Source organism: Falco cherrug, chromosome 4 (assembly GCF_023634085.1).
Source record: "Falco cherrug isolate bFalChe1 chromosome 4, bFalChe1.pri, whole genome shotgun sequence".
NCBI lineage: Eukaryota > Metazoa > Chordata > Aves > Falconiformes > Falconidae > Falco > Falco cherrug.
The window spans coordinates 61,727,897-61,740,505 of NC_073700.1; the positions used below are offsets into that span (position 1 = coordinate 61,727,897).

The 12,609-nt window shown below is 41.3% G+C and overlaps 1 protein-coding gene across 2 annotated transcripts in view; it reads right to left on the minus strand.

Annotated features, from left to right (window-relative positions):
* The window catches only part of VIPR2 (vasoactive intestinal peptide receptor 2), a 61,998-nt gene extending 49,415 nt beyond the window's left edge, over nt 1-12,583 (minus strand). Inside the window, exons 1-2 of one of the 2 annotated variants that reach the window (XM_055708734.1) lie at nt 12,264-12,543; nt 9,154-9,256 (exon numbers count right to left, since the gene is read on the minus strand). In XM_055708734.1, the coding sequence (XP_055564709.1) occupies nt 9,154-9,256; nt 12,264-12,314 (154 nt within the window). In that variant the 5' untranslated portion in view covers nt 12,315-12,543. Of the gene's footprint in view, nt 1-9,153; nt 9,257-12,263 lie in introns of both variants that reach the window. The other variant, XM_055708733.1, reaches the window with a different exon arrangement.
* Nucleotides 12,584-12,609: the final 26 nt, after the last annotated feature.

Sequence of the window (12,609 nt, forward strand, 5' to 3'; positions counted from 1 at the left end):
CCACACCTTTCCTCATTTCCCCTTCCTCTGTTATGACAATATTGCAGTCATGTATCTTTTTCTTCTCTTAGCAAAAAATACCCTTATGCAGAGGTGGGATACAATTAACAAGTCCATTATTACTACACTTGCATCAATTTGTCTCTTCCATTCCAACAACATATCTCTATTGTACAGCATGAGCTTAATTGTGCACAATTGGAATTAGCAATTAATTTCTCACTGGTCTTGGAAATTCAGCGTGTGGCACAACTGGACACCGTGGTGATTTTCACAGGTCTTCAAGTAGATATTGTTCTTTATGCACCACAGTACCCTTTTAAAACAATGACATAAGTGATATTGTCAGGGGATGGCAGAGGAGGAATCACTTCATCCTAAAACATATGAAAGCAGGCCAGATTAATTGCTCCCAACAATTGTCTGTTTCCCCCCAGTGACTACAACAGCAGCCTACAGTGCTATAAATACCTACACTTGGAAAATGAAGGTGCAATAAATACTAGGTTAAATGTGTCTCTTTCTGCACGTAGAATATCTAATTTGATCAAGCTTGATATTCTCCTCTCTACTCACTCACTGTCTACTGCTCTCTGTCCAACCATTAATTCAATCAGTGTTAGGATTTCTGGACTGTCATCCATCACCGCTGCACTTCATATAAACCATTATGTATGCTCTTATTCTCCAGAAACTTCACTCATCTCCCACGTATATAAGCCTGTTTCCTACTTTCTCCAAAGGATATTAATCAACAAATATACAAAACATTTTTATCTTTAGCTTTAAATAAGGTTTCGAGTTTTACTTCTAATAACAATTTTACCAATAATTCTACAGAAAATATCTCACATTTTAAATAAGACTTAAATTGCTTCAATCTTTATATCCTATAAAGTCTTCAATTTTATCATACTTTTAAAAATATTTTAAGGACCCAAAAGTATTTTCATGTACATTTTTATCCTTTTACTTTTATGTTCATTAATGGATTTAATCTCTATGTTTTGCATCCTGCTTCAATAAATTCTCAACGTTTTGGTCCTTTCACTCCGATATGTACATTTATAAAACCAGTCCAACTCTTTGTCTCTCTTAGCTCCTCAATTTTTTCTGGGCATCTCTACTACTACACTCTTTACTGGCTTCTTTACCAATTAATAAAGCTAGCAAAGAAAAAAAAAAAACAAACCCAAAAACAAACCAACCAAAAAACCAAAACCCAACAAAAAACAGCCTCCTCAGGCCTGCTTCTGTGGTGTCTAGAAGAACACTCCTGCACTGTACATACAGCAATCTCTTTTTAATCTCTTCATTTGCATCATTTATTTCTCTGGTGTGTCATTCACAGCATATCCAAGCAAAGAATCAACCTTCTCAGAAAACCTTTACTCAATGACTCGCTCAAAAGTGTGGCCACAGTGTCACTCCTCTACTGCTCTTCCCTCCTGTTCCTCCAGATGATACTGCAGATGCTATTCTTCGCTAGTTTCAATGAGATCACTTACTTTATTTGAATATTTAGTCTTTAATGCTTGTGATGCCTTTGCAGATAACTTCACAATGAAAGGAAACATAACAGACTATAAACTACATTTTGTTTCTCATTTTTTTCAGCTTACATAAGCATGGTCAACGCATTCATCACCCTGCAGTCTGAAGGCCAGTCTTTGAGCAACAAGTTTGCTTACCTACCTACATGCTTCTTCATCTATAAAAATGTGTAACACTGGGTTTGTACTGGAAAGTTTTGTTTATATATACATTTATCCATACATTAACCACTAGGTGGCACTTTGCATTTGTATTTTAAAAATTTCCAATTCAAAGAGAGGCCTAGCGTTTTTCAAACTGCCTAGGCGTGTGTGATACATGGAAAAAAGTGAGAGTGCTTTCAAAATCAGCCAGAAAGTTGTCAGCTAGTCAAGGGTTTATTTTTCGAATGGGGAAACATTTTGATTTTTTGTACTTTACTTGACAAGGCAGAAGCAATCTCACCTCTTACGGGAAAGGTTTTCCAGACTGTAGGTCTGAATGCCGCAGCATGTTATTTAGACTACATGAGAATTTATGAACGTACACAGACTGAAATTCTTTCTGCTTTTTCACACAAGTAATAATGAAGAAAGGGAAAGGAGGCACTAAAGAAATAGCGAGCTAGCAAAGTGGAAGCAAAGCCACAGCAAAACTGCTTAAAGTGGTAATAGGAATAAGACGGTAGCAAAAATACTATGGCCTCAAGCTAGTTTGCTGAAGTTATTTGTCATCTACTTTTTGTCTGGGCCCTGAGCGCACTAATAGGCCTTAACGTCCCTGTCCCGCCTCACTCCCCTGTCCAGGGTCCCATCTAAGCTCAGGTCTGGGCCTCCAGCGGTGGTATGGGGCACCTGACCAGCTTTGCCACAGCAGCACCTGTGCCACCTTCTGCCTGGGCACCCGCCCACCACTACGGCCCTGCCCGGCCATCCTAGGGCTGTGTTCGACCCTGGTCCCCTGCACCAGGCCAGATCCTGAGCCCTGCCCTGCAGGCTAACGTCCACAGCTGTCCCTACCCCTGGAGGTGCCCAATGCCCCGGGCTGGGGCTGGCCGTGGCTGCCCTTTGGCTGCCTTGGCTGCTGGTGGGACAGGCTCTGCCCACCAGCCCCCAATCCCCCTCTGCTGCCAACCTGCACCCGTGTGAAAACCAAAACACTGGCTGCAAACTGCAGCTCCAATATGCTTATGTTGAACTAAAGCGCTGTTGTGAAATTGTGTAGTGTATACAAGCTCTGATTAGTCAGGAATACTGAAGAAATGCAAATGTAAACTTTTTAATTGCCAGTCAACAAAAACTACTCCTACACAGCATGTAGAATTTTGGAAGTCTACAGTACACATCAGGTGTAACTAGTTACACAGAATGATGAAACCATTAGAGTTTATCTCATATTCACCTAAAATGATTGCAGTTTATAGGTTTTCAAAAGCCACTCCTATTACCAGGCATGGCAAAAATGTGCTTACCGAGATTTCTAGGGTACTACTGACTTTTCACTAAATGAAATATTTCAAAAGAAATGCCTTATTTCTCTTCTGAAGAGCAGTTTCCTGTTAGAGAATCAAAAATCTATAAGCCAATTATATTTTTTAATGGAATTTACCTATTTTTAGGGTTCCATGAGGGAATACAGAAATTGCTAAAAACTTTGGAAAAAATCCTCTGAAAAAGAAAACATATTTCCATCCAAATTCTTCAGCAAGTAAATCCTGCTTTCCAATTACTCAAAATGTTCTTTGGAGGCAAGAGCATTTACTTCTGTATGACTGGACCGCACTCTAACCTTACCATAAGAAAACTATTTTCCATTATAGTGCAAAGATATTAATGGGTGTATAGTCAAAGCAGTAAGAGGTACCTTCATCTTCGCATTGCTCCAATTTAGACATGCTACACATTCTTTAAAAGCTACTATTAAATCTCAATCTTCTGTTTATATAAACCACCACAAAATACTAATGGTCTCTGTAAAGTATTGGAACCGCGTATTTCCGTTAGTTTGGATTATGCCTAACCCATGTGCTATTTGTTGTATTAGCTGGAGCTTTTTTAGTGCTTTGGTATTCAAGGTGGCTGCCTTGTGGTATTTGAACTCTGGATATCATGGAGAGCGGGCTGCCATGGCCACAGCTGTCTTTATCAGGACTCAAGTGCAAAACTATGCGGGGCAGTATTTCTTTCAGAATCTTCGAAAAACACAATAAATTCACTGGCTGTGCAGTTTTCCTTTTCAGGGCTCCAAATGCCATTTATTAATGTTGACTGTTGAATTGCTATTCATGTTTTGAGGGGGTAGAAATTTCAGACCTTCAAAACTGTAGAATGTATCTGTGGCTACGTATTGCCTTTCTTCTTTCCAAAAAAGTTTGTTATTTTCACTCTTAGTAACCTTTATTATGTCAGATTTTTGAATAGAGCTGATGAGGACATTTTCTTGGTCTTCAATGTTGATTTCCTGTTGGTTATTTTTCAGTAGACAACTCCTTTCATTCAAGGTTCTTTCTCACCTATCGCCCAGCCTCCTCAAAAGATGAGCCAGCTCTGCCTCTCTTCTGCCCTCAGATAATTAAGTATAGCTTCCACAAAGCCCAGACATCGTGAACACCACAAGGACGATCAGTTTTATGTAGTGTCATTAACGATGACACTTCAAGTAACGGAAGCCAAAATAGACAAACATTCAAAGCAGCCCCTTTAGCTCCCCTCATAAAAAAAAACAACAAACGCATGAACCAAAAAGTAGCAATATGTCTTACTACAGCTAGAAAAGCAGCAGCACAGAGATTCAAGAAAGCTAAAGTTGTCCTGCCAAGAGCTCCTGCTGCTACATGAAAGGAAGTTCCATGATCCCACTCTCTCATGTAATTCTACTTTCAATGCTACCTCAGATAACTAAAGAGCATCGCAGCCTGAACTGACTTATTTTACAGAGGAAATAGCTGAAAGACCAAACAAAAACTGACAGAAGACCCTGACGAGATTGGGTGGATTAAGAAAGGGGAAACCTTGAAGAGATTCCTTTTCATGTAACAAAAGAAAGGTCTCATCTGGCTTTGTGTGTCTCCAGTTTACTGACATGGAGGCGAGAGTGATCGTCATGTTGGTTTTGTTATACTACGTCAGTCCTTTTGTGCAATACAGAGATATATGTGTGTGCGTACGTGTGGGTTTGGACAGCAAAACAGGCACCTTTCTTACTGGAGAAATAACCTTAACAGCAGAGGTTAGTTGGATAAACTAAGTTTTGGACAACTTCCCACGGGTCCAACATTTGAATATGCATCCCACTATTCTGAAGAGCTTTCAGAAAAATGTGCTCTGTTTCACTCACAAGATCATGAGCTCAGCACTGGAATCACTGAGTGAAATTCTACTGGCAGCCTAATCCAGGAGACTGGATTATATAGCAATATTGGTCCCTCTTTCTTTAAATTTATGAATAAGTAAGAGTGTCATTTTGGTAGTCCTGTCTGTTTTAATTTCCCATTACTAGCTGCATTATGAAGCCTCACTGAGAGATTTATGAAATTCTTCCAAAGATATTTCTCCTTCCATCTACATCCCTTCCTCAAAGTTAAGATGTCATATCTAAAATTAAAAATGTCATCTGGCATATGGGGTCTCACAAAAACACATTTTGGAAAGCAAGAGCCAAGAAGACTCATATAACTGTGCAGCCACTCAGTCCAAAATGAATAAAAAAATCCTAGACTTCATTTTTTCATAATAAAATCTTTTTCAAACTTTTTGTTGTAGAACCCTGTTATAAAGTCTACTGACTGAGTTTTAACACTTTTTACCATAAGATTTCACTAAAGGTGAACAGAAATGAGACAATTACTTTATAAGGAAAAATTCTAAATAATAAAGACAGAAATTTGCAGTGGGCAAATTTTTATGTATTTTCAATCACTTTTATTGGGACCTCTCTATTGGGACAAGCTGTGGGTAGTAAGTAAAAAGTAAACCAGTGTTTTTCCACGTAGACATCAAAGTTCGTAGCTATTATAAGCTATTTAGAATGCAATTCATCTGCCCTCCAAAAATGAGTATGCAAAAAAAAAATCTCTGCTAGGCTTCCAGCTAAGGTGCATCCATACCTCAGGTGTCAAATTATAGAAGCAAAGAAGAAAATAAATGCAGACAGAAGCTAATGCAGTCTTCATAAGATAAACAACTAGAATTGCTAGAGCACTACAGAGAGGAAGGCACTGCTACAGATCTTTGGAGAATGACTTTCTTCCCTAAATGGAGTGTAATGCTCTCCACTAATGGAAGAGTATGTGCTAATGCCTGAAAATCCCCCAAAGGGTGCAAAGCAGGAGGTCCAGATGTCTAACAGTTTGGCATTGGCAAATGAGCAGAATTTAGACAAACTGGGTCCTCCAGTTTTAACATATCCTTAGCATTGTTCAAAGGATGTTTACACAGTATTTATACAGTGTTTCCCTGCAAAACACACTATTGCTTTATTCAGCCATGAAGTCAGAAAGTCCTTCACAGATTTCATAGTCAGTGATTTTAGGTGTGCTCCAAAAATTACTCAGTGAAATTCTTCAGCCCATGTAATGAGGCAGCTCAGGTAAGGTAACATCATTTTATTACGTAAAAACAAAACAAACCACAATCACCACTAAATCTTTCCTTTATGTCTCCCTAACTGGGAGCTGAGAAGTATTAGATAAGGTATTAAATACGTAATTGGCATCTATGACAAAGGAGAAATTGCCTGTCCCGTAAATTTGGATCCTTCAAATTCAGTAGCTGTGCACGCCAGCCGAATTCTGGAGCATGTTACACAGAGGTGTGAAGGCTTCTCAGGTGCCCAAGAATTTAATGAAAAAAATCCCACTTACATTGATAGGGGAGGCCTTGGACTTTCACTGAGATAGTGGAAAATCTCAGTAAACCTTTATTTCCAAATTCTAGACAGGACCTTCATAGATTTCATGATAGCTTTTCTAAGGCAGGTAGCAAATACTAAAGTTAGAAAAGCTTGACAAAGGCTGCATAACCACCTTTCCAATTCAGGAAAAAGTGAAATAGGATTTGTGAATTTCTTGTAATGAATTATGTTTCAAAAGTACTACAAGTTTTAGGTGTGGAGCCAGGACTTGGACTAGTTCCAGCTTGCCAATTTTCATTAGTAATTCTTCTTTATCAGCAGTCAGAGTGTCACTGTGACAATCTGCAAGTCTCTGTTCAAAATACTCCTCACATCTTTGTATGAATACAGAGAGTTTATCAGGAAAATAAGGACACATAGAGAATGGGTATTTTTGGAAATGCAAATGCATATATTTAATGTAGGCTCTTCTGAACAGGCTCTTGGTAAAGGTATCTGTAACGTGAAACATAGGATAAATTCTCCTGTAACATTAAACATACAGTTTTTAAGGGTTCATTACCACAGGGACTTTATTTATGTCTCTGACAAAATGAAATATACCCCTAGATTCAGCCAGGCATTCAATTAAATGTGTAAGTCCTTCCACTGCTGTTTTATCACTACCTGCGGGGCTGAATCAACACCATCAGACACGCTGTCTCTTCCTAAGACGTGAAGTTCTTCCACAGCAGTTTGCCTTCAGGAGGCACCCCTCTTTTCCAGTGAAAAGAGGCTGTGAAGAAAATTTTGACAGAAAACTTCTTTCTTCCCCTAGGGAACCCAAAATAAAACTGGTGTGCATCACAAGAATACCCTTGGAGCAGGCCAGAGTCTGGATCACAAAAGTGGATCTTGAAGAAAGCTTGAATTTCAAAGCTGTATAATAGCCAACAGTGAATTTATTAATTCAAGATTTAATTCATTAAGCTGGGCTACTAATTATTTCTCCATCTGGCTTTACACCAGTGTTATTTATTTAACAGCCATCTCTCTTCACCAGTCATATAAATAAAAAAATTTAAATGTAGAAGATTTATTCCACTAAGATTTTGCTTGGAGAGATCTCCATGTAAATTTGTAACTGTTATTATAATTTTTCTAATTACCGATCTTGAGTAATAAAAAGGAGGAATTATCATAACATACAAACTGCTGATGATCCTTTTAATTATTTTAGTGTATACAAATTGGTACCAGACTATGCACTGAGGGAGTTACACATTTACATCAAGAAGACAGGTGGAGAAAGTATCGTGAGTTGGGATTCATGTTTATGCTCAAAGGGCACCGCAGATGGCAGGTCCCCGAGGTACCATAGTAATCTTCGGAGCACATTCAAAACGGACCGAATATGAAAAAACAAATACACTATGTATCACCTAGTTCAGCCAAAGGAAAACAACTGCACTGCAAGAGCTGTGGTATTCCAAGGAGCCCAGTTATTCTGAGATTATACATACCTGGACTACCATAGCAAAAGGCAGGACACCGATGAGGTTTAGGGCTTTGTGGAACCAATTTGAAATTAAATACTTCCAGCCACTTAAAGATCATTTAGCAGAAATTTAATAATTAGTTTTAGGTGTGACGTTACTTTGTAAAAATCGAAATTGTAGTTTGAACTGAAAAAAAAATCCAGTTTTCTTTAGATCTAAACTTTCTTTCCCCTTTATCTAAGTCTCACTGAAAGTCCACCCTTCCTTTCAGTATTTCACCTGTCACCAGCAAATGAAGCACTCCAAGAAGCACTTCTACTTTCGCACCAGCAGGTGTGTAGAGACTCCTTTCTGCTCAGAAGTTCTGGCATACAATTTAACGAACGGTAACTAATTATAAAACATCAATACCTTTGTCATTAAAAAATAAATACACGCTTCCAGCTTTCCTAAAAAGCCAAAAATTTTTAGCAAAGTTTTTCCCTTGTTACTTTAATGTTACAGATTTGCTTTTCATTTGGCTGTCTGGGTTTGTTTGTTGCCTTCATATTTTGCTTGCTGATCAAATGGCTCTATCAGTAGCTCTAACTCCCAAGAAAAAATGTCATTTTTTTCATAATCTTATTTTATAGTCATGAAAATGTAGCAAGGAAATTAGTAAAATCTAAAGTTAAAAAATAATAAACTACATCTTCCTTCTTTCTTCTATTAAATTACAATTGGCCATATTTGTATGTATATATTTATCTTTCTATTTAGAGAAAATAAAACCAATAAACTAACAGAGATGTAACGTTGCTCTCCAGTTTTCCCTCTGCATGACTCCATGGTACTCTGTGTGTGAATCTGATGTTACGTCTGAAACATCTTCTGCCTGGGAAACCCAGTGATTATTCCTGCCACTGTAACCTTACTTCTGACCATAGCTAGAGAGAGATGCTTGGATCCAAGGCTTTCAGCCTTTCTTCAGACTTGTTCTTTCTGCTGGTCCTGTCACCACCAGCCTGCAGCTTCTCCACTAGTCAGAAAATACTAGCAGCAACAACTAAAACATGTGAATGCATTTGCTCCCATCTAGTGTCCCACCCAGTGTGTGCCTAGCACCTGGCACACCTCTCACAACACGTTTGCTGCAGGTGTACCTTTAATGCAAAATCTGCATAAATTCTAAAATACATAAAACTATAAGTACAGACAAATATGGCAACTGCAACCACAACAGCAAATAGGGTAAAGGGAGAAAATTCTGAATACTCCAGTCGTCCCTACATCACAGCTTATCTTTTCTTACCTTTGTAGTCCACCGGCTTTACATTCTTTAGAAGTTCCATGCACCTTGTTTCTTCCTTGTGAATCTCCAGCTGAAATCTGCACTCCGGATGGACACCATTCACCTGTGTCAAATTAAAAAATAGGCCAGGATCTCGACAGATGAATTAAAATGCTTTATGAAGGATGCAACTACCAATAATGAAAGCCACAGCTTTAACTGGCACTGGCTTTGCCCAAGTATTTGCTAGGCATTTTAGAGACACAGTCATTGCCCATTTTAGCTTCTCACACATTGACTTTTCAAAACAAAATGTTAAAATAAGCTACTAGAGCATTCACTGGTCCTTCCCGTAGCATTTCAAGGCCAACTGTAATTTACAAGAAAATATTTAACTTTCTAGTGCATTCACCAATACTGTTTCATGAGACTTTTTCCTCCAAGAAAAACTGAGTTAAACTGAAAAAGAAAACACGTTTGCTTTTTTTGCTTTTGTAGTAAGTTAGGCAGCTGAAAGTTTAATACAAATCACAGAACACTAAAACCGATCAAACTGCATTCTCTTTGACATGGTAAATTTTGCTTTTCTTCCCTTTTCAGCCATGTATATTTTATCTCCTGAAGGCCCCAGAACATGATTATTTGATTCAAGCAAGCGCTACACTGGAAGAAAACCCTACTCCTTTAAAAATGAAAGCACTATTGCCTTTAACTGATTTAGAGCCCTGCCCCCAGTTCCTTGGTTTTCAGAAAAGGCTATTTATGTCCACAGGAAGAGACAGGGATGTAGGGGAAAGAAACAAGACGCTGTGAAGTTGTACTGAAGACAGGTAGATTCAAAGAGGCAGACAGAGCCTAAATGAGAAACACATGGAGTCTGTAAGGGACTGCATGGGAGAAATGACTGTAGCAGGTGACAAATGGGACAGTAGGAAACTTCACCAGAGCTGAAAGGACAGTGAGATTAGCTCAAATGAAATAACATCATAATGAAATAAAATGTGAATATGCAATACTTCAGTCACCCTCATGCTTGTTACCAAGAAAAGTGTGGGCTCTCTCCAAGTTTCTGTCTTAATTTTTTTTTCAGGAGATACTTAATAATAGGATCTGGTAATAATCTCTGATTCATGAGACAGTATTTTTTTTTAAATGGTAGTAATTAAGCTGTGATCTTTGACCCAGAAACTAGGACCCAGAGTTAGGACTGAGGACCTAGTTATTCTGCAGTCTCCTTGTGGGCAAGCCATTTGCACAACTTTTAAAAATACAGTGTAATAGCCATAAGCATAACAGCAGGAGCTCTTATGAAAACTCAAGAAAATCTGTCTCTTCTCCAAATGTCTCATTTCACCATCTACAACATCAGAACCTTACTCCTTTTCCCCCATCTTTTCTCTACATTGACTATTGAAATTGTATGTTTTCAGGGCAGATTTTTTTTCTTTTTAAAGTGAATTTGTACAAATCCTTAACAGAAATAAGGACTTCTAATACTTATAAAAGAAATTCTGTGTTATACTGAAAATTTATGTGTTTTGTTATGTATTATCTACTTGCAAGATAGCTGCCATGTAAAATAAAGTCCCATGTATACATAATAGTTTCAATTGCATTTTCCCTTTCACGTAACAGTTTTTTAATATTTTTTTTCCCTGTTGGAAACATTTGGTAACTGAGAGTAGATCTACTCATCAAAAAGTATTATAATTACTGGGTCTTGGAAAGTTAGATGCCAGTAAATATAAACGTTAATTAAATGAGGGATAAATAAAAGCAGCTACTACAATTAAGAAACCTGCCAAAGTGACTTCTCTGTCTCTCATACTTCCAAAAGAACTGCAAGCTTCCCAGTACCAGTGACCTAATAGTGATGGTTACTTTGAGAATATAAATTTGTTAGGACCCAAAGGTAAGGCATTACTTTCCAAACCTGGGACACCTGCCGCACTGTAACATACTTTGTTCTAATACATACACCCGTTTCATTCACATGTACTTCACCAAGCTAAAGAGATTTAGGGTTCGAGACTTTGTGGCACTGACCACATCCCTAAACACATCAAGAACCCCAAAATGGATTTTGAGGGCACTCTCCACCTTTCAGGGCTGGTGCTCATCCACCTTTCCCTCTGCTTTCCCAAGGGTAGGATACCCTTTGTAACCACCGAGTACTGAGCACACTGCACAGGTTCAGGCACAGCGAGCCGGGGGTCTGGCTGGGGGGTCTCCCTGCGGATTTAGCAGTTTCACAGTCATCCAGAAAAGCAGTTTGACTGGAAAAACATTTCTTCTGACAAAAGCGGCTTACATTTACCTTCAGTGCAGCTTCCCGACTTTTGGTGGAAGCGATGTTATTTTGAACTTACAGTAAAAAAAGATGGAAACATTTATAGGGCAGATTTTTTTATTTTTTCGTAAATCGCGTTGCCAGCAACGTTACAGAGTTCTACAAATAACCAAAGAGATGCTTAAAAAATACAAACACGTTAACAACAGACGCCCTAAATTTGACGACTTTGCTACTCTTGAGTGCTTTGCACGTTGTTAGGCGGTAGGAGAATTTAACCACGCGGCAGCTTTCCCCCACATGACGGCTGCCAGCGATCCTCCAGCCGCAACGGGCAGAGCTTTGACAGCTCCGGCGGACAGCGCAGAGCAAAGCCCCCCCCGACCCACAGCCCGGCCGCCCCAGCGCCGCTCCGCCGGGGTGGGGACGGGCCCAGCCGCGCTGCCCCGCCGGGGCGGAGCCGTCCCGGCCCCCGAGGACCGCCCGGGCGTGCGGGGCGCCGGCGCCCCCCGTCTGCGCGTCCGGCCCGGTGGCGGCTGAGGAGCGCTCCCCTCTGCAAGAGCCCTGCCCGGGGCGCCCGGTGAGGGCGAGCGGCGGGCGTCGCTTGTCTCCCGAAGTGAGCGCGGTGGGGCCGAAGTGTCCGCACCTGCTACGGCTGCCGCTGAGCCCCCCGCCGCCGCGGCCGGGAACGGGGGAAGCTGTGAGGCACCCCCAGCCCGCGGGGCTCCGCGCAGGCACCCCAGGGACTGGGGCGGCGGGAACAGCCGCAGGGGTCACCCCGTCCGCGGTCTGGAGGGGCCAGTTTTACCCTGCTCCCGGCGGCGAGCGCGGGGTGACTTACCCGCTCCAGGCTCCAGCAGAGGGAGAGGAGGAGGACCGGCAGGTTCCTCATGCCAGGCGAATGCCGGGGCCGGCAGGCTCCGCTGCCCCGCGCCGCTCCGCGGGCCCCTTTCTAAGGCGGCGAGCAGGGGCCGGGTCCCGCCGCGGCACCATAGGGCCCGGGGGCCGCCGCCGCGCCCAGCCGAGCCCCCGGCCCCGCGGGCGGCTGCCGCCCTGTGGCTGCAGGCGCCTCCCGCACCTGCCCCGGCCGCCTCCTGCCCGCCGCTCCGGCGGCCGTCAGCTCCCGGCCCGACTGAGCCCCTGCCCACCGCCTCTCTGCACTCAGCTCCTCCTCTAGATCCTGGCTC